Source organism: Giraffa tippelskirchi, chromosome 7 (genome assembly GCF_054371585.1).
Source record: "Giraffa tippelskirchi isolate mGirTip1 chromosome 7, T2T-mGirTip1v1.2.pri, whole genome shotgun sequence".
NCBI classification, from domain to species: domain Eukaryota; kingdom Metazoa; phylum Chordata; class Mammalia; order Artiodactyla; family Giraffidae; genus Giraffa; species Giraffa tippelskirchi.
The window spans coordinates 92,735,573-92,758,548 of record NC_137281.1 but is presented as its reverse complement, the minus strand read 5'-3'; the positions used below and the strand labels follow the sequence as shown (position 1 = coordinate 92,758,548).

The following is a 22,976-nucleotide window of genomic DNA, read 5'->3' as shown; positions in this document are numbered from 1 at the left end:
ACAGAGGAGGGAACAGGCACGGACATTATTCATAATTCAAAGCAAGATCGTGCCATTTCAACAGAGGAAGAATATTGGCAGGTCACGCTGATTTTCTGAACGCTGCTGGGCAAGTTTAGAAAGCAACTGGAAAGTTTATCAGAGTAGCTACTTCTCTGACACACACCAGGACAAAGAATCTCAGACGATGAAAGCAGGTTTCTGGCTCCTTGTCAAGGCGCTGACCTACCTTTCCCCAGAATACATGTAACTTAGAGATAGTATAAATATGGGCGTACTGACAGTGAAAACTTTCACTTCCCAGTGCAAAAAGACATATCAACCACTGTAAGACGAACTACTAGATGTCTGTACTATGTGCCATTAAAGGAAGCTGTGGAATTCTTCCACAAATACTGAACAGGAATGATCTAGAGATGAACATTTGCAAAGTTTCAGGAATGGACACACTTATATTTGAAGGCCCTCTAACAGTGGTTCCCAACCTTTCTGGCACAAGGGACCTGGTTTCATGGAAGACAATTTTTCCATGGACTGAGTGGAGGAGGGGGAACGTTGGGATAATTCAAGCACATTACATTTATTGTGCACTCTATTTCTATTATTATTACATTAGTTCCACCTCAGATCATCAGGCATTAGATCCCAGAGGTTGGGGCTCTACAAGTTTGTGGGAATCAGTGATGTTCAAGAATTTCTTTGCAAAGTTTTCACATTTGTTCATAAACTAAGAGATTATTACATTTCTAGAGAATTCTTAAGGTACTTTCACAATCATGATTTCATTTTATGCTCAGAACAACCCTGAAGGGTTGTTATTCCCTATTTTTTAGAGAAAGAATTAGTGTGGACAAGTTATATGACTTGCCCTGAAAGCTATCAGAGAGCAAAAAAAATTGGAGGTGGTATTAAGCGTTGGTGGTACAGACAAGAGATGATGTTCTGAGCTCTGGTTCTCAATTTGGTAAATGTTACATTTGTGGTGGCACAATGGTCTCAGGTCACAAATGAGGAAGGCTCTTGTCTGCGTATGCAATAAGAATTTGTCATAGTTAGGGTCAAAGGAAAACAGTTCCAATTCTCCGTATTATGTTATAGCTGGACTTATACCTAAAGTGTCTTTTTATTCAAAGATTTGGATTCCTATTGAAAGACCCTAATGAAAACTCTGGATAATTCACCTTGTAGGACATATTTTAGATTTGCACAAGTGTAGCTGTATCCTGTTGATAATTCTAACAATGGCTATTCTCATTTATAAATGTCAAAATCAATCACCCTAGTAAAATCTATCATCTTTAAGTATGGAAAATTACTGTTTAAATTAAGGAAAAGTGGAGACACATACTGAGGCTCTTCTACATCCTCTCAAGGCTCTGTCATTATCAATGACTTCCTGCGAAAAGCGTACAAACCCTAGAAGTCATCTTTATCTTTCTAGGTCTCGTTTCTCATGGGCCAAAATGAAGGTACCGAATTAGTTGATCAGGAAGGTTCCTTCTAATTCTTAGACTATATCTTACTAGAAAACAGGATCCTGGCCCAGTTTAAGAAGATATGTATCAAAAAGGAAAGAAAAGAAACTATATATCTGTTTATTTAAAACCAGTGTCAGTGGTGGGAACTTTAAATACTGTTATAAAAGATAGAAGTAGAAACTTGTATCTGAGTTTAGCAGAACCATGACAATTTGAACAGTTCTCAGCTAAAAATGTGGGATACACAGATGGATGCAAACCAGCTCCACTTAAGAGATGCTCACGTCTCAGTTCTAGCAAAGTCCCAGAGACCAAGATTCAGAATGCTGAATTTTTAAAACTCTAACATATACTCCACCTTTGGTCACCATAAAAAGATTTATTTGGCAAGTGTTTCCTGGTCATATTGTTTGGGAACCATTCTGTGGTTAGGCTAACAAAGCTGGCCTCCAGTGCTGAAAATCCCAGTTGCTCACAATTGCTAAAATTCACTTTCATCTTCATTCTCAGAGAAAAGAAAAGAAACATCTGACTTTCAGAAGAGACTGAGGGATCCACCTTGATGTTGGAAATCTGGTCATCGGCACAGAGTGAAGGCATATAGGAGGCAGGTCCAGAGTTTTCTGGCATTGACTCATTATTTTCTTTAAAACTTAGAATATCTCAGCTCTAAGGTGGGACCACAAGCTCACTGCAGACTTCAAGCAGCCTCAAGACCATGAAAACCCTCTAGTCATTTTATTGTTTAGTCGCTAAGTTGTATGCAACTCTGCGACCTCATGGACTGTAGCCCGCCAGGCTCTTCTGTCCATGGGACTTCCCAGGCAGAAATACTGGAGTAGGTTGCCATTTCCTTCTCCAGGGGCTCTTCCCAACCTAGTGATCGACCATGTCTCCTACTTGGCAAGTGGATTCTTTACAACTAAGCCACCAAGAAAGCCCAGTAGACCTACCTTTAAAGAAAATAATAGTGACTTCACATGTGCACAGATTCTTTGGGGTAACAGTAACCTCACTGTTCACAAAGATTAAAGAGTTTGAATGAAGGATATTTTTCCCCTCAGAAAAACAAACACATCAAGTACTAACAGCCTTAGTGAAAATCCTTTGTTGATGAGGCAACCAATTATGAGATAAGAAATAAGAATAAACTAAAAAAATAATGCTTTGATGTTTCAAAAACAAATACTTCAATGTTTTAAAAATTTTCATTCACCAAAACAGAAAGAATTAGCTTTATGAACAAATAACATGTAATCAAGCATCCAGAGAGAGGCAAACACAAGGAGTAATAGCAATCTTAAAAGAAAAAGAGAACAAAAGTAAATTTTATATGATATTGGGTAAGAAAACATTCAATGGATTTCCTGGATGGTCAGAGAAAACTTCCTGGAAGAGGAAATATGATGCCACCTTTGGAACACAGAGATTCTGGTTTTGCCTTTTGTATAGAAACAAGTAGTCTTCTGTTCCTATAGATGGCATTTAAAAAGTAAGCTGGCCTGCAAAGCACATTTATTTCCACGTCATAGGATTCTAACTGCACATGTATATATTTCATAGTCTATCATTTGACTTCTTGCCTATAACTAAGTTGTTTCATGTAATATGTCCTCTTAAAAGATTTGTTCTGATATTTAATTATAATTGGGATCACATTTTTTTTTTTTTATAAATTTATTTATTTTAGTTGGGGGCTAATTACTTTACAATATTGTAATAGTTTTTGCCATACATTGACATGAATCAGCCATGGGTTTACATGTGTTCCCCTTCCTGGACCCCCCACCCACCTCCCTCCCCATCCCATCCCTCTGGGTCATCCCATTGCCCCGGCCCTGAGCCCTTGTCTCATGCATCGAACATGGAATGGTGTTCTGTTTCACATATGATAATATACATGTTTCAATGCTATTCTCCCAGAAAGTCCCACCCTCACCTTCTCCCTCAGAGTCCATAAAATTGTTCTATGCATCTGTGTCCCTTATTCTGTCTCGCATATAGGGTTATCGTTACCATCTTTCAAATTCCATATATCCATATATATATTCCATATATATGGATCACATTTTTTTTTATCAGGAAAACTGATAAATTCCATCAAACAAAACAAAAAATTCCATCAAACTTAAGAGGCAAAAAACTTTGATCATGATTTTCTTGTATAATTCAAGTCAGTGGTCCAATTTGACTTGATTAAACAGAAAATTGCATTCAGACTTTTGCCATTTCCCCCATTATGAGGCACAGCAGATTTCTCAATCATAATGTTATTTGAGATGCCAGCCAATGCATGAACCTCAGTGTATAATTTAAGAATGAAGAGTTGATGAAACTCTCATTTGATATTATACACTTTCAAAACACTTCTTCCAATCCTCTTAGATTTGAATTTCACAACAACCTGATGGCTCTGGTAGACTTGGATATTGTTAACCCTATCTTAAAGAGAAAGGAAAATATGGCCTGAAGAAGTGAGACAAGCTGCCCAAATCACATTGTAAATCAACAGCAGAACCAAGTACTGCAAAGCTGACCCTTGAACAACTAAGGAGTTAATTGCATATAGCTTAGAGTCAGCCCTCAGCACCCATGGATTCAGCCAACCACGGACTGTTTAGGACTATAGTATTTACTATTGAAAAATATCCACGTCCAGGTGGACCCGTGCAGCTCAAACTCACACTGTTGATGGGCCAACTGACTTTCCTCAGCACCATCTATGTTTTCATCACAACACAAAGGTAGAGAAAGAGCCGCAGTGGCAGCAACAGCGGCAAAGAGAGAGCAGCAATCACTGGCTGAGGGCTGACTGGGTGCCAGGCACTATGGAAGCACTCTGTATACACTCTTGATTCTTACGTAGAACAATATGGAGAGATGTTGTCACATGTGACACTACTTAGGGGGACGAGGCAAGTGAAAGGACTTTGACTTGGGTCATACAGTCAGTGCAAGGCACATGGGTCACTCACCTCCATACCTGTCTGACTGCTTGAGGATCTTGATCTTGTTCTCTGATGGATGGCTCATGGCCTCAGATTTTTAGCCCTCAAGTCTGCTCAGAGGTCACCTTCTCCATGTGTTCAGACTACTCTGAACACGCTGTATTCAAACCTGTAACCCATCCCCCACTTCTCCTAAAGTTGATCCTCCTTATGCTGCTCTTATCACATGATTTGACTTTTTGTTTTTGATGTTGACTGTTAATATAATCTGCACAGGGCAAGGATCTCTGTTTTGTTTTTTCACCAACATACCGCAAGTGCTCAGACAGTGCTATCCAATAGAACTTTCTATAAAAACAAAAATGCTCTTTAATCTGCTGTATGGTAGGCAACAGCCAGAAGAATAAAACTGAAAAGTAGCAAATGCCACTTGAAGAACTAAATTTTTAAATTTATCTAATTTTATGACTTAACCTTGTCACATGTGGCTAAGGAATACCCTACTGGATAGCATGGGCCTAAAACAAAATCTAGCACAGATACACTCTCAATAAATAGTTGTTCAATAAATGAATTTATAAATAAGTAAGGCATATTTTCCACATAGCCTACAGACCACTTTTCACTAAATTAGTTTTTTTTTTTAATAGAATTAATGGCTGGAAAAAAGTTCAGATTAAGAAAATAATTTGAAAATTCAGACAATATGACCAAAATAGTAAGTACAGATTTCTCAAACTATTGGCTTCTTGATGTCATCTGTGACTCAAAACCTTCCAGGACATTTTTTTGAAAACAGAGGGAAAGCAAACCAGCAGCACATAATGAAACCCCATGTAGGACAAAAAATAGTGATATAGTTATGACTACTATAGCCAGGCAATACCTTTTTGACCTTGTTTTTTTTCTCATAGGTCTCTGAGAGAGGTTTTTTCTTCTGCTGAGGTGTGTCTTTGGAGAATAAATACTCAAATTCGCTAGTATCCCGAATATCAGGTTCTTCTAAGGAATCCCATAAAGTTGGCGTAGAATTTTGGCTTAAAAGAGAAAATGGCAAGTTAAATGTAGGAACCAAACAAAAGAGAATAGAATACAGCGACATCCTTAATTCATTTTTTAACTCCTTTAAAAACTCTAATAAAGCTTGAAGAAAAGCTTCTTATGATTATAAATTTTTAAATCAAAATATACCTCAAAGCATTAAAGCAAACACAGGTTTCCAAAACAGAATGGTCCTTGTGAAAGTACATATTGTTGTGAGAAAGAACCAGAGAAATCCCGTAGGGCCAGAACTTCTGGGGTGTGTAAGCTGTCCCTTCCTCAGTCTGTGGCATTTTCATGATGGGTAAAAATGGGCATTGTATAAAGGCTGAAAGGGAAGTGAAAGTGAAAGTGTTAGCCGCTCAGTCCTTTGTGACTCTTTGTGACCCCACAGACTGTAGCCCACCAGGCTCCTGTGTCCATGGGATTTCCCAAGCAAGAATACTGGAATGGGTGGCTATTTCTTCTCCAGGGGATCTTCCTGTCCCTGGGATTGAACCAGGGTCTCCTGCATTGTAGGCAGATTCTTTACCATCTGAGCCACCATTCTGAGACATTCCATGGGATAATTCCTAAATATAATGAAAATGGAGTGATAAAGTGAGGATTTATCCTCTTTTAGATTTTTTTTCTATTCATTTCAAATATAGTTTTTGGGTTTAGCTCACATCAACTAAGTACAGGACCCATACGTGTGTGTGTGTGTGTGTGTGTGTGTGTGTGTGTGTGTACTAAGTACAGGACCCATACGTGTGTGTGTGTGTGTGTGTGTGTGTGTGAATAGGCTGTGCTCATTTAAAAATATTTGATTTAAAATACACTATCTCAACAACAGTATTAATAAAAACAAACAAAAACACCATTGCACCAGCCCCGACAGAGATCAGCTAAATCACTCATGTGGAGACTGTTTTGTTTGTTTGCTTTTTTCTCTCTCTAAAAACAGGTACAGCCTAGTTTTGAAACAAAGGAAGGGAAGAAGATATGGGAAATCAAGTTCAAAAGAATTGCCTCTGAGAACGGCCTTAGATGGATTACTATTCAGGCTCCTTTTAGTCGGAACATATTTTCTCCTAAATATCTACTTTCGTAACTTACTTTCTCACCTTATTTTTAAACACTTTTAATGCCCAAAGACAGCTAAAAAAAAAAAAAGTCTTACCTACACATCAAATAGACACATCAAATGTGTATGTTTGTTATGATCCATAACTGTCTACAAATACTTATCTTTGTTTCAATACATATTTTCCCAGTGAATGAAAACGAAAGGAACTACTAATACATAGTGTGGCCCATACAGTTTTTTGATACTAAATGACAATTTTTTTTGTATTTGAAACTGTTGGCAACACTGTCTTTTCAGGCCTGAGTGTTCCCATTTTGCTATGTGTCTGCCTTTCCTGTGAAATATGACATTTGGGTTCTTGCCCATAACAAAACTGAACATTTGTTTTTCTCTACTTTTTGTGTTTTCCTATTACCATTTCTCTAGTGTAATATTTGAAGCATTTAAGAATATATATGTGACATATGTAAGTTATAATGTATAGCGGGTAGTGAGTACCTGTGAAATCATCACCCAAGGGTTAGAATATTCCCAGCGAGGTACATCCATCTGTGTGTGCTCCTCCCTCAGCACTACTCCTGCCCCCACTCACTTAATTTCAGTTCAAAACATGAACACCTTTAATGTTAAATGCTTTTGTCAGCTGCTCTTGGCAAAGGGATTCTTGGTGGGAGAAGACAACAAGGAAATTTTGGACCATGCTGCCTCAGACCTGCTGGACAGGGCCTCAGGAAGGTTCTGGGAAGCTAAGGAGAGGGTGCCATTAGGGAGGGAATGTGATGCACAAGGAAGATTATTCAACCCCCCACCCCCGCAGTCTCCTGCATCGGTACCACCCGGCCCCAGCTCCAAGGACTCTGAGCTCAGGTCAGTAGGATGAGGGCTGTACCTCACTCATATACTGAAGTAAACTGGCTTTGGAAGTCCGGTTGAGCATCTCATGACCATTTCCAGCATTATTTCCATAGGAAAAGGCATTTCCAAAAACGAATCACAGAATTTTGGAATACCACTTCTCAAAAAGTTGCAGGCAACTGGGTTGGTTGGGCACTAGCAAGGAGTTGCTCACAATGGACCATCTGCCATCATGGTCAATGAGGTGAGGGAAGAAATCATGGAGAGGGGAAGGATGCAGGCATAAGCAGGAAGGAGGGTGGAGCAGGAGAAGGGCAGAGGGAGAGGAGAAGATACTTTCTCATCAGGAAGGTACTTATGAGGAAGCCAAAAAAGGTAGTTGGATGAGTATTTTTCTTTAAAAAAAAAAAAACAACAAAAAAAACCTAAATGGCTTTTCCCTACTCTAGAAACAGACAACAGACATCAAAGAAAGCAAAACAGCAAAAGTTTAAAATCACATTAGCTGGAGGAGAAGCAGTGTGTATATAATAAGAGAAAATTCATTTTTTATTCCTAATTCCTCAGAAGACCAAGATCAAAATGTATCATGTATATTATGAAGTACTTATTCCTCTGGTGATACAAAATAGCACCTCTTTCCAAAGAACAATCCCAAATAATTTTACTTCTGTCCATAATGAATAGTACACAGCATCTTCAGACCATTTTAACTTAAAAGATGTAGGCACGCTCTGAGGTACGAAGATATTTTGAGAGACCCATAATAAGAGACTAAACCCCTGTGCCTAGAACTCAGGCTCAAAGCTGACATGTTCACCAAGCAGGGATTTCCTGAAGTCCCAGGTCAGGAAAGTTGGTACATCCATCTAACTTTTCATTTAGCTCAAAATGGACTTGCTGGTAGCGGCAGGACTTCAAACTCCATACACCAGTTCTCCCTCTGCACCCGGCAGTGTCCACATTTCTCCATTTTATAAGAAGGTCAGTCATTTTGGATTAGAGGTCGGTCCTACTCCAGTCTGAGCTCATCTTTACCTAACTAACCACATCTTCAACACGCCTATTTACAAGTAAGGTCACAGTCTGAGGTAAGGGGGAGGGGTCTAGGCCATTAGTAAATCAATCTGGGGGGAAGCAATTCAACTCGTAACAAAACTGAAGCCCTAGATTTATGGTGAAGCTGGTAAGAACTTGAGCACTCAACTGTTTTCTCTTTCAAAATGTCTGACTACATAAGGGCAGAAAACATGCAATGATTACCTCCAGCTTGTCTTTGTTGTCTTAAACAGTGAAGGACTCACATCTCCTAGTTGGTCCTATTATGCCACTGATATGGTCCAGGCTATTATTTGCTCATGAAGTCTAATGGGAATGAAGCTGAGGCAGGTTAGGAAGACCTAAGTGTGGGACAGCTCTGTGTGCCCTTAGAACACAGAATGCCAGGGCTGATGGGTGAGCCTCATCACCCTGGAATGACTTGCACATTAATTTGAGAACACTAATAAGGGAACACGGCTCCAAACATTCTGAGAAATAATTTCTTAGGAAATGTCAGCTGAGCCTTGAGTGGGAAAAGAGGAATACTAGTACATTGGTTAATGGTAGGAGCTATTTCAGAACTATTTGATGGTTTTTTAACCATCCATTTGGGAAGTTTAAATATAGAGTATCACATTAAAAAAAAAAATACATTCGTGGCTCTTATTTTTTGATGAGAGGAAAGGGGCCAAATACAAAGTATACAATCAACTTGGTTCACCACATGCTAGCATCAAGGTGTGCCACATCCCTTCTAGAGTGATTTCCATTTACTTGCTCACCAAACTGCATGTTATTTTGTTCAATATCCTGCCATTTCTAAGCAGAATGTTACAGAAATAGAAAAATTTTAAACCACATCTTAATCTGGGGAACAAGTTCAAAAATTTAAGAGTGAAAATCTATTCTATATTTGCTGTTCTTTGCCAACAAATGAACTTCACACCTAAAGAGTAGTCAAGAAGCCATTCAATATCTTTCTTATTGTCCTCCTGATGGGCTCCAAAATGAGGCAGAAGAAATCCAATCAGATCTGTTTGAGTGGAAATTTTCAAGCAAGCATCTCTTGCTGCCTTACAGACCCACCTTAACAACCTATACAAATGGAAGATGCTTTTTAGCTACCTACCCATTGGTACTTTCTCTAGAGGGCAACAAAGTATAAAAATGTGAGGGCACTCAGTGGCGAGAGGTATCAGAGTTCAAGCAGAGAGAACGGATATTTTAATACTCCTCTCTAAACTCAACACTCAGAAAACTAAGATCATGGCATCTGGTCCCAGCACTTCATGGCAAATAGATGGGGAAACAGTGGAAACAGTGACAGACTTTACTTTTTGGGGCTCCAAAATCACTGCAGCCATGAAATTAAAAGACACTTGCTCTCTGGAAGAAAGGTTATGACCGACCTAGACAGCATATTAAAAAGCAGAGACATTACTTTGCCAACAAAAGTCCATATAGTCAAAGCTATTCATGTTTTTCCAGTAGTCATTTATGGATATGAGAGTTGGACTATAAAGAAAGCTGAGCACCGAAGAATTGATTTGAACTGTGGTGCTGGAGAAGACTCTTGAGAGTCCCTTGAACTGCAAGGAGATCCAACCAGTCCATCCTAAAGGAAATCAGTCCTGAATATTCATTGGAAAGACTGATGCTGAAACTGAAACTCCAATACTTTGGCCACCTGATGCGAAGAACTGACTCATTTGAAAAGATCGTGATGCTGGGAAAGATTGAAGGCAGGAGGAGAAGGGGGCAACAGGGGATGAGATGGTTGGATGGCATCACCGACTCGATGGACATGAGTTTGAGTGAACTCTGGGAGTTGGTGATGGACAGGGAAGCCTGGCATGCTGTAGTCCATGTGGTTGCAAAGAGTTGGACACGACTGAGTGACTGAACTGAACCGAACTGACTTGAAGAGTTAATGACTCAGCTATGTCTGGTTCTTTGAACACAAACTGAAAAATTACACCTACTTGCTGAATATACACATCATAGGGCTGATGATACTATCCTAAAACAAGACAGATATTCTAAAAATCTTCAGTGAACCTGAAGTATAGACTCAGGCTCGGTGTCTTTATGATTTTTCACTAATTGCAGGGATCCAGGAGGAAACCCTAACTTAGCTCTGGGCTCTTCTCTAATCTAGCAAATGAATATATGCCTTTGAGAAGGGTCTGACATAGAACATGGCATTTCTCCCAGCTATCAATCCATAGAGAACACAGAGAAGACCTGGTGGAGACATTCTTCCCAAAACATTCTAGACTCATTTATCCAAGGCCTTCACTACCATGTTTGAGAATGAGTGCCACATTACAAAGACACTGAACGCATAAGAATACATCACCTGTGAAAAATCCTGCAAATTCACAAGCTGAGAATGGACTAGGGAGCTGAATTTACCTCTTATCACTTATCTGTATCCTAGTCCAGTACAGAGGCTTCATTGGACAACTGGGTTCGATGGCTGGCTTCCGAGGACACTGGCTAGAAGAAGGGCCAACTCCGAAGAAGAGTCCAGGAGGAGGAGGGGGTGCAAGTCCTGGGGGTGGTGGAGCAGGAGGAGGACCCCCGCTATTGGGCAGAGGGAGAGAAGGCGGGAGAGGTGGGGGCGGAGGAGGTGGGGGAGGCCCAGCACCAGGAGGCAGAGGAGGTGGTGGAGGTGGTGGAGGTCCAGTATTCACAGGTGGCGGCGGAGGTGCTGGTGGCAAAGGTCCAAGTCCAGGTTGGAGGGGAGGCGGGGGAGGGATGGCTGCTGGTAGCGGTGGGGCAGGAGGAGGAGGAGGAGGGGGAGGGGAAGGAGTTGCTTTCTGCTGATTCAACGAGCTGCCTTCTGCAGGTGGTACACAGGTGTCTTTGTTGTCATTTGGGGGAGAGAGTTGGCTTAAAGAGGAGATGTTCAGCTTTTTAGGTATTATTTGGTTACTTCTGGTGGTCTTGCCTTCACCTTCGCAGGGTTTGAGGAAAGTCTGTCTGTCTGTCTGGATGCACACATTTCTGAAAGTCTTTGGAGGGCAGTCATCATCTGTGGAGACACATACATCTCTCATCTCTTCGCATCCTCTTTGCCATCGGTGTTCTATCTCATGTTTGAGATTCTCAATGGTTTCTTCTAGTCTTGCTGTTATCACTGCATGCTCACCCCGGATGTGAAAGGCTTGAAGTTCAAACTGAGCCTGTAGAGATATCAACGGGAAAGGAAGCAAAAAATTTATAAAAGATCAATGATCAGAAATATAATATTCAATAGCATCCCCATACCACCAAAGCATAAGGCCGCACAGACCTGGAAAGACAGGGTCATTCTTCTGAGAATCCTACAGGGTGTAAATTTCACCTTATGAATTTTCCAAGGATTTAAATAGCTGGAGTAAAAACATAATTTCATCCAATCTGAGCTCACAAGCAACAATAACCATGGATTAAGGATAAAAGTAAAACAGTCATCTAAGAACTTCTACTGGTTTTAATATCAAATGCAAAAGAAAACTTTTAATAAAGATTTTAACATGCTTGAATATACCTTTCATTACTTTTGGTTTGAAAAAAAGAACAAAAAAAGGTTTGGAGATCCTTTTGGCTAGGAGCTGCTATTCTCACGGTCATCCATAGAATGTCTCCCCTCTGGAGTTTCCAAAACAACACAGTAGAAAGAAAAAGCTCAGGAGGAAGTTATGATACATGTGCTTTTTTTTTTTTCAAGTTTCCATATCAAAGCTACCCATGAACAGTATTTGTGTCTGCTTGATAATAATTCATAATATAGTAATAAAAAAAAAAATTTAAGTGCAAAGAAAATGAAACTATTAAGATCTGCTATTGTTCTCTTCTATATACTCTATATTTTAAAGTATTTTATAAGATACCTGTCTTTTTAATGCTTATCTTTTCAGTTATGTCAATGCCTTGAATCCATTACTTTTCACTTACCAGCACAAGCTAGCATACTCTTGGTTCTTAAATAGTCCATTTCCCAGCATTTGAAACTATTTAGCCTTTTACAGTTAACTGGGAGGCAATCATTTACAAGTTTATTAGTTTTTCTAAAAGTCAATTTAATAGTAATTAAATATTTCTGGTGAACCTATTTAACTTCTTTCTTTCCCATCAGACTGAAAACTCCACCAGAAGAAATCAGGGGCAGTATCTGTGCCTTTATTTCTGTACCCCAGCAGCTAGAACAGCAAATACCCGGTACTGATGAGATGGATGGATAAAAACCACTGTAATAGTTATATTCAGTCACTGTCCCAAGAGCCTTCGTTATGGCTTATAAGACGTTCTTCACTGTAATTTCAGTCCACAAATATCTAGAACACCAAAGTATATATAAGTACAGTTATAGCTTACATTAAAAAGGTGAAGAAATATTTTCAATGGCCTAGTCTGTCAAGGTCACGACACAGGAAAAGGTAGCATCGTTTGGAACATTAGTTCTGAATAAATGTTACTGTTGCTAAGGATAATATTAGAGGAAGAGACTAATAGATTTCTAATCATTCTTAAAAATTTCCAAACAATGCCATCTTTGTGGAGTGACAGGCTAAAACTAGGAAAGCTTCAGCAGTCAGGATGAACGATGTAGTACAAATACAAAAGTCCATCCAATCTTTCATGAGTTCGACTATCTGAAAGCAACTTCAAGCTTCATTCAACTAAGTGATCAAGACCATCTTTGTTTGGACATCCTACCCATCTTCATCTCCCTCTCCCTCTCCCTCCCCTCCCCTCCTCCACCTATATTTCAGCCCTGATTGCCAACCTGAATTATCACCAATATTTAAATTTCATTTTAGTGCCTACTTTAGTTCTGCCATAGCAAACCAAATGTTGAATGCTGTTCCTGACTAACTTGATCACCTAAGAAGGTGAACAGTCAGATAATATTCATTCATTATTTATTTGGCTGCACTGGGTCTTAGTTGTAGCATATAGGATCTTTAGTTGTAGCACATGAACTCTTAGCTGTGGTATGTGGGATCCAGTTCCCTGACCAGGGATTGAACCCAGGCCCCCTTCACTGGGAGAGCAGAGTCTTAGCCACTAGACCACCAGGGAAGTCCCAAGAGTCAGATAATGTTGATGAGCTAATAATTTTACACAATGTTCACCTTCTTAATAATATGAAAGAGTTACAAAGACATGCTCCAAAAGGAAACTTGCTTCTCTCACACAAACTGGATGATATCTACACAAAGGTCCCCACCTCTCCTATTTCCCACCTCTCAACCAATGATCTTTTGAGTTGGCTGAATCTGGTGTACACATCTATACAGACCATTTTGATGGCTCTGTAATTCATCTGCTTAGTGTAGTGGGTAGAGCACAAATTGGTTAGGCTACTTAACCTCTCTGTATACCAGTTTTCTCATACAGAAAATGGGGGTAATAACAGAACTTACCTCACAAGGTTATAAGAAGTACATGAGTTAATATATGTAAAACCAGAGAGGAGTGACTGGAACACCAGAGGAAATACAGAAGTTTGCTACAATGGTAGTATTAATGGTATTACTACCAATGGTATTACTACTTACGGTAGTAATAATACAATGGTATTATTTTGTCTCTTTGCTGCCTGACAGATCATGGAGGCCAGTGGCCATGTCACCTTGCTTTCAGCTCTCAGCGTGTTTTCCAGCACCACGCTCTATCCCTCTAAAGAAAAAATAAAGATACAAAATTCCTTCTTTAATCCCTTCTAACTGTTGCTCTTTCTTTTCTCACCCTCCCTCTTTTTCTTCACAGTTGTTTTTTTTTTTTTTTTAAGAAAACACACAACTCTTGCTCTATCTATTTTCTTATCCATGCTTTTTTCAACCAATGACACCTTGCTGCTAGCCCCACTATATTACTGAAACTCCATGATTTGAGTGTTACATTTGATCAGCACCTTGCAGTGATTTTGCCCTCTCAGCTGCATTGTTAAAGTTGACTGCTGCCTTGCCTTGAATCTCTCTCTACTTCCCTGATCATCAAAACTCTCCACTCACCCCTATTTTCTTCCTATTTCTTGGTTCTCTTCAGTCAATCAGTGGACTCCTCTCCCTCCATTCATCCCTTAAATGTTGTTCCCCAGGCATGCTCCTTCCTATTTTACCTTTCTCACACGACACAATCTCTCTCGGTCATCTTGCATACTCATGAGGTAAATGACAGTCATTGACTCTATCGCAACTTCCAAACTGCTATCTTAAAACCATAATTCCAACTATGCTCTGGAACTAGTCTACCTGAATATTTTTAATCAGCCACCTCAGAGTCTGAAAATGAACTCATGATGTCAAAGCTCAGTCTCCTCCTCTGAAATTCTTCTTTGCAATTAATAGCATCAACATCCTCCCAACGATCTCTTTCAGAAACCTGGATATCATGATGGATTCCTTGTTCTCTCTCATTCCTAATAGATTATCAATGAGTTTCATTAATTTCTCTGATTCATTCCTTACCTTCTACCCCAATGCCTCAACTTTTCATTGGGTCTTAGTTACCTGGACAGTGACAAGAGTCACCTCAATAATATTCCTGATCCTGGTTTAGACACATTCATTCCAAGATGATTTTTTTAAATTCATATCTTTATTCCTTAAAATCCCTTCAACAACTAGCCATTACTTATAAGCTAACATTAAAATTGTTTAGCATGGCTACATTGAAAACTCTTCTGTGTTTGCCCATTTTTTCCACTATTGGCTCCTGCCTCGTCCCCAAATATGTCCTAGATTCCAGTTCTATACAACTTCTCTCTCTCCCAGGACCACAGTCATGCACATGGCCTTTGCAAATACTGTCCTCTCTTCACACCTCTCCTGTCTGCTGCAACCACCCAAGGTAACGGGACAGATTACCAAACACAGATTCCATGGGTGGCTTCCTCACAAACTGTATTTACTAATGTAAAGAATAACCAAATAAGAACCATTAACTATCTATGTACTCCATATCAATATGCCCAAATAGCCCAAGTAAAGAAACCGGTTACCTTTGCTCTTCTCTGTTTCACAACTCGTTTTGATCATTACAATTTCATGTGTAGAAGCTCAACATGACATAGTTATTCAAAGTGATTAAAGTAATAAGCACCTTATTCATTCTCTATCTGTCCATATGTAACTGTTGTTTAGTCATTCAGTTGTGTCCTACTCTTTGCTATCCCATGGACTGTAGCCCACCAGGCTCCTCTATCCATGGGATTTCCCAGGCAAGGATACTGGAGTGAGTTGCCATTTCCTCCTCCAGGGATCAAACTCATGTCTCCTGCTTTAGCAGGTAGATTCTTTACCACTGAGCCACCAGGGAAGCCCCTTCATATATAATAGGGAAGAACAAATCTGACTCCATATTAGATCTGTTCCTTTTGCTTTAACTTGTGAGAAGAGAAGAGAAGCGAAAAGCAAAGGAGAAAAAGAAAGATATTCCCATCTGAATGCAGAGTTCCAAAGAATAGCAAGGAGAGATAAGAAAGCCTTCCTCAGCAATCAATGCAAAGAAATAGAGGAAAACAACAGATTGGGAAAGACTAGAGATCTCTTCAAGAAAATTAGAGATACCAAGGGAACATTTCATGCAAAGATGGGCTCGATAAAGGACAGAAATGGTATGGACCTAACAGAAGCAGAAGATATTAAGAAGAGGTGGCAAGAATACACAGAAGAACTGTACAAAAAAGATCTTCACGACCCAGATAATCATGATGGTGTGATCACTCACCTAGAGCCAGATATCCTGGAATGTGAAGTCAAGTGGGCCTTAGAAAGCATCACTACGAACAAAGCTAGTGGAGATGATGGAATTCCAGTTGAGCTATTTCAAATCCTCAAAGGTGATGCTGTGAAAGTGCTGCACTCGATATGCCAGCAAATTTGGAAAACTCAGCAGTGGCCACAGGACTGGAAGAGGTCAGTCTTTGTTCCAATCCCAAAGAAAGGCAATGCCAAAGAATGCTCAAACTACCGTACAATTGCACTCATCTCACATGCTAGTAAAGTAATGCTCAAAATTCTCCAAGCCAGGCTTCAGCAATACGTGAACTGTGAACTTCCAGATGTTCAAGCTGGTTTTAGAAAAGGCAGAGGAACCAGAGATCAAATTGCCAATATCCGCTGGATCATCGAAAAAGCAAGAGAGTTCCATAAAAACATCTATTTCTGCTTTATTGACTATGCCAAAGCCTTTGACTGTGTGGATCACAATAAACTGTGGAAAATTCTGAAAGAGATGGGAATACCAGACCATCTGACCTGTCTCTTGAGAAACCTGTATGCAGGTCAGGAAGCAACAGTTAGAACTGGACATGGAACAACAGACTGGTTCCAAATAGGAAAAGGAGTACATCAAGGCTGTATATTGTCACCCTGCTTATTTAACTTAGATGCAGAGTACATCATGAGAAACGCTGGGCTGGAAGAAACACAAGCTGGAATCAAGATTGCCGGGAGAAATATCAATAACCTCAGATATGCAGATGACACCACCCTTATAGCAGAAAGCAAAGAAAAACTAAAGAGCCTCTTGATGAAAGTGAAAGAGGAGAGTGAAAAAGTTGGCTTAAAGCTCAACGTTAAGAAAACTAAGATCATGGCATCTGGCCCCATCACTTCATGGGAAATAGATGGGGAAACAGTGGAAACAGTGTCAGACTTCATTTTTTTGGGCTCCAAAATCACTGCTGATGGTGATTGCAGCCATGAAATTAAAAGACGCTTACTCCTTGGAAGGAAGGTTATAGCCAACCTAGATAGCATATTTAAAAGCAGAGACATTACTTTGCCAACAAAGGTCCGTCTAGTCAAGGCTATGGTTTTTCCAGTGGTCATGTATGGATGTGAGAGTTGGATGGTGAAGAAAGCTGAGTGCAACAGAATTGATGCTTTTGAACTGTGGTGTTGGAGAAGACTCTTGAGAGTCCCTTGGACTGCAAGGAGATCCAACCAGTCCATCCTAAAGGAGATCAGTCCTGGGTGTTCATTGGAAGGACTGATGTTCAAGCTGAAACTCCAATACTTTGGCCACCTCACGCGAAGAGTTGACTCATTGGAAAAGTCCCTAATGCTCGGTAGGATTGGGGGCAGGAGGAGAAGGGGATGACAGAGGATGAGATGGTTGGATGGCATCACTGACTCGATGGACATGGGTTTGGGTAGACTCTGGGAGTTGGTGATGGACAGGGAGGCCTGGCGTGCTGCAATTCATGGGGTTGCAAAGAGTCGGACACGACTGAGCGACTGAACTGAACTGAACTTTGTTGCCTGTGCTTAGTCATGCTGGCTCTGTACCTTTTATAAAAGAATGTTATCTATAGTCTGAAATATACAGGACAGCTTATTCTCAGGGATCTGACCTTTAAGAGTCCATTCGTAAACAGAAAAAACTTGCAGTAACAAAGAATAGCATTTGTCTTTTTGGAGGTTTACAGGAACATTCTGACCTAATCTACATGGGCAGAGGCAAGAAGAAAGGATTCTGACACCAGGAAGTTTGCAACAACTGATCATGCCCCTCCCTCACCTTGCCTAAAAAAGTGCTTTGCTGAAACCCTTTGGAGAATCCGGGGCTTTGGGGGCATGAACTGCCTGTCTCTTTGCATGGTCCTGCATTAAACCTTTGAACTAAACATGTTTGGCTTCACTGTGCGCTGGGCACACAAACTTGCATTCAGTAACATATATCCTATCAATTATTTCAAATTGTTACTGGCTCTGTTACAAATGGGGCTTTCCAGGTGGTGCCTGCCAATGCAGGAGATGCAAAAGATGCAGGTTCGATCCCTGGGTCAGGAAGATCCCTTGGAGCAGGAAATGGCAATCCACTCAGTATTCTTACTTAGAAAATTCTATAGACAAAGGAGCCTGGCAGACTATAGTATCAGGTCATGAAGAGTCAGGCACAACTGAGCACGCAAGCACTATTACAAATAGGCATCTCAAATCTGTGCATATCATAAATCAAGCCTTCGAGAAAAGTATCTTTTAACACTTTTTCACTCTACTTTCTGTGCCACTTTTACTTTGTACCTGGAAATCATATACTGTTTTCCCTCTTTTATCTAGAGCCATAGCTAAAAGGACTGTTAATGATTTGATGAATCAAATACAGAGAGTAGAACTTTCTGGTGAATAATCATGTACTCCCAGGCACGACCCTGGATATCTTTATGAAATTTCAAGTCCAGACCCTCACAGTCAAAATTACAGATAAGGCTGGATCAAGGGAACATAATGCTTTTAAACCCTACTGACTCTCCTTTCAGTCTCCTTTACTTTTGCACTGAACATGCTGTTTGTACACGGTAGCCAAAACGACTGCAAACCTTCCAGTCATTTTTAAATAAATGTTCTTTAGGACATAGGAAGCATTACAAGTTTCCCTTTCCCCAACCTTGTCTGCTGAAAGTCTGTCGTTTCTCTGCATTCACCCTAACATCATTTGAAAGGAGACAGGTCTGAGTTTTGACATCTTTCCAATCTCCCCTAAGTTTTATCTCCAAATTGCACCTGAATTTTTATCTATCTTCCATTATTTTTAACTTGATTGCTTCTATTACTTTCATTTTCAATCACATTCTCTTCCCACCTGCCATAGTCTATTAGTCTGTATCCATTTCCTTCTAAGCAAGATGCAAATTCACAATCTTTAAGAGAGCAATCCCAATTAAAACACTGTTCCAATCACCCTTTTCCCTGATTGACACTTTTTATCTGTTTAAGGTAATGGTTCTCAGGCTGCTACCCATTAGAAATATCTAGAGAGCTTTGTAAAAAATCCTGATGGGTCCATCTCAAAAGATAATCATTCAATTGATCTGAGATGGTGCTCTTACACAAGTGTCCTTAAAGCTCCCCCAGAGGATTCCTGGGCAGCCAGAGCTGAAACCAGAAGTAACTGTTCTAAATCTTTATTCTGCTTCAAATACAGCTGAGATATTACAGCACTACAATATTGGTGGAATTTTTTGGCAATGACTTTTAACTTGGGTCATTGCAGAATCTCCAAAGGAATATGTGTTACTTGAAAAAGTCCCTTGGTAATTCTGATATATCTCTATAAAGAGACTATCCCTTCATTACCCATATTGAGAATAGTTATTTCATGCAGCAGATAAGCCTAAATTCTTTCCATGACACTCATGGCTCTTTAAAACCTGCCCTCTGCTTACTTTTCCAGATATTTCTTTATAGTTTCCCTGTGTTGCACCAGTACAGATTCAAACATCCCAGTAACTCCCACATCTTTATGCTTTTGCACATGCTGCTTCCTCTCTGTGAAACACCCTTTCTCTCCATTTTTGCCTTGTGAAAGCCCTGAAGGAAAACTCACTCCATTGCATCTGAACCTTCTGGCTTCAACTTTTCTTGATTCTTCCTGACAAAAGTTTTCCTTTGACTTTGTTGCCAAAGAACTTCCTAGGTTCACATCACATTACAGTCACTTAGGTTTATCTTCTTGGCAAATCTAAAAGCTCCAGGCAGTTGGGGACCATGCCTTATTCATGCTTGAACTTTCAGAACACTGTGCACTGCTTGGCTAGTTAGTGATCCTTAAATGCTTATTGAACTGAATTATTTCTTTAGCTTTAAATATTAAGACTTCCTTGTACCTCTGTCGCAAAGAGTCGGACACGACTGAGCGACTGAACTGAACTGAACTGTACCTCTGTATTACCCAACCAAATAGACTCAAAAGCCTAAGAAAATGTAAAGACATAGAGACATGTGGTCCCCTTCCTTCCCTGGTGGCTCAGACAGTAAAGAATCTGTCTGCAATGCGGGAGACTAGGGTTTGATCCCTGGGTTGGGAAGATCCTCTGGAGAAAGGAATGGCAACCCACTCCAGCACTCTTGCCTGGACAATTCCAAGGACAGAGGAGCCTAGTGGGGTACAGTCCATGGGGCTGCAAAAAAGTTAGACACAATTGAGTGACTAAAACAAGCACAACATAAACTATGAGATTGCATTGTTGTTATTACCTAGAAAATTCAAATAAAACCTCTAGATTTTTTAAAGTGTGGGTCTAAAAATTAATGTTGATACTACTTAATTTTAACAATTCAAAATATTTAGGGTAGATAAGTGTTCTCTTCACAATAAGCTTAAAGGTTTTTCCCATAAGTATAATGAACTATGCAGTAGAATCCAACAGTATTTGTCATTCTAATCTGATTAGGAATTGGGCTCCAGGCAACTCCTGCAGTCTCCCCAGGGACTGGTCCTCTCTTCCCCTACCAAATTCTCTTTTAAAAAAATATCCTCCACATTACCACTGCTCAGAGATATCATCAAAGGAACACACTGTCCTGAAACCCAAACAACAGAGGGAGACTTTGCTTGTCTGGCCCCCACAAATACGTCTGTCAAAAAGAATTGGAAAAGTGCCTACTGATGAAAGACATCATGGTGGTGCCAAGTACTGAGCAAAAATCACCCATTAACATTTTGTTGTTATGAACATCCTCTCCCAGTGGTGCTGCCAGGGGCCATTAAAAATTCAGGTTATCTGCTATACAATCTAAGTCAACTTTTCCCAGGGACTCTTGGAAATTCTAAATTTTTCCAGGTTGGGGAAGGCAATTCCAAGGGACTGCACAGAAGCACAATGAAACTTCATCACTTCAGGCAAGTTCTAAGATAGTAACAATTTCCACAGCCACAACTTCATCCTATCTCTTTCTCTTCAACTTTCCAGAATACAGACAGTCCTGCTCGTGAAAGCTGTATAAAGAGGCAAAGCACAGTATCATCTAAGCCATACAAAGAAAGAGTCCCAGCTCTCATGAATGCAAATCAACATGGAAGGTCAAGCAGACTCATTATGGCTCTGAAATCATACCAGTGGTTCAGCCTGCAGTTCAGATAAAGTTGGGCATTACTTCTGAAATGTGATAGCTATTCCAGACAGGATTCTGAAATATACTCTGAAAATATGCAAATAAAATTATGGATAGTCATCCAAGGAAATAAGAAGTCAAACAGATAAATCTTTGAAATCGGTACCTGGGAAACAAGATAAAACCTCATTGTAGCTACAGTGTTCTTATGAAACAGAAGAAATAAAATCATGACTCATGGGGGATTCTAATAATGTTTTATTTCTAAGTTATAATATCACTAAATTAGTGTAAGTCACAGAACAGATATACCTTGGGACATCCATGGAAATGACTTTCAAGGTTTTTTCCTCTAAAAAGTAATTTGAAATCTAATAAGCAAATTCAAGACTGCATATTTTTAGGCAAAGAACCAACATACTAATTCCTTCTCTACTAGGAGAGGGGACTTGTAGTTTTATGTTGTGTTATTATTGTCACTAATGAAGCTACATGTAGCAGAATAAGTTATGTATGACACATTCCAGAATATGTATGCACTTAGAAGCAACAGGTGCTAAACCCTGGTCCTTAATACTGTGACAAATTGAGGTTCTTCAAGTAATCACAGCAATCACATTACTGTTTCTTTCTCAATTCACTCACTGTCTATGAGGAGTCGTCATCCTATGGTCAGAGCCCATCTGTCCACTAGTATCATTTTGGTAACTAACTGTGAAGTAGGTTCCTCAATTAGGTTTGCTTCACATATTCTCAACTTTGTCTTTTTCTTGTTTTAATTGAGAAGGGGGAGGAAATGAAAAAAATGTCAAATAGCATTATCAAATAGGAGCAAGTAAGGAAGGGCTAGTTGCTGAGTTCTTTCTGACATTAAAAGTGAAATTTATGTCTAAGACGGTAGGACTACTATTAGAAAAACAGTCTCCACATCTTTTACCAATGTAAAAGGAGGCTTTCTGCTAGCAAGAAGAAGTTCAGGGGAGTGGTTGTAATAAATTTCCTATTTGTAGGCTTACTTTTCATCGTGATGTTGTATGAACCAGACAGACACTGAACAAGTCTTCATTATATCAAATGAGATGAGACTCTGGTCTCTCTACCGTCTAATCTTCAATCTAGCTTTAATGAGCATCTACAATGCACTCAATCTTGCAAATGTATATATATAGAAACAAGTCAGACTTCGAGAGGCTCAAATTCCAGCTGAGAAAAGGTATTCGAGCTGTTTTTAATTTTCAGGACAGCTGAGCTGGTGTGGATTTTACATGCTTATTCAAACATGACTTTTTCATTGATAACTGAAGAAAACCAAGGACCACGGAGGCCAATTTGTCTGGCAAAGATATTCCCGGTTGTCCGTGTTGCTTTCATTATCCAGTAAAGAGTCACTTCAGGGCCCACTCCCTGGATGTATTTTCATGAGTAAGTAAGGAGGTATTTGGCTTCCCACCTTAATATTTGAACAAATGAACGATGATGTGTGCATAGGCCACAATCACCTTCTCCTGGCCACTTCCAGTCTTCCTGGGGATTAGTCACTTGATAAATCTGCCATTGAATGGGTTTTAAATTATAGACTAATCGACAGGGAAAACAAGAGGGTTTACGTGTTTTTCATTAGGATCTGGGCTCTGGCCTAGGACACCTCCTTTGGAGGAAGCTAGGAAGGGAAATGGCTTAAATTTACAAATATTGCTCACCTCAGCCA

The 22,976-nt window shown here is 39.8% G+C and overlaps 1 protein-coding gene across 28 annotated transcripts in view; it reads right to left on the bottom strand.

Moving 5' to 3' along the window:
* Positions 1 to 22,976, bottom strand: part of FMN1 (formin 1) — a 487,763-nt gene that overhangs the window by 225,617 nt on the left and 239,170 nt on the right. For 27 of the 28 annotated variants that reach the window (XR_014058706.1, XR_014058707.1, XR_014058704.1 and 24 more), the window contains 2 exons: positions 10,848 to 11,620; positions 5,313 to 5,463 (listed from right to left, as the gene is read on the bottom strand). Coding sequence is in view for 22 of the 28 variants with exons in the window: in XM_081507056.1 (XP_081363182.1) it covers positions 5,313 to 5,463; positions 10,848 to 11,620 (924 nt within the window). In the remaining 6 variants the exon portion in view is untranslated. Of the gene's footprint in view, positions 1 to 5,312; positions 5,464 to 10,847; positions 11,621 to 22,976 lie in introns of those variants that run through there. The other variant, XM_081507068.1, reaches the window with a different exon arrangement.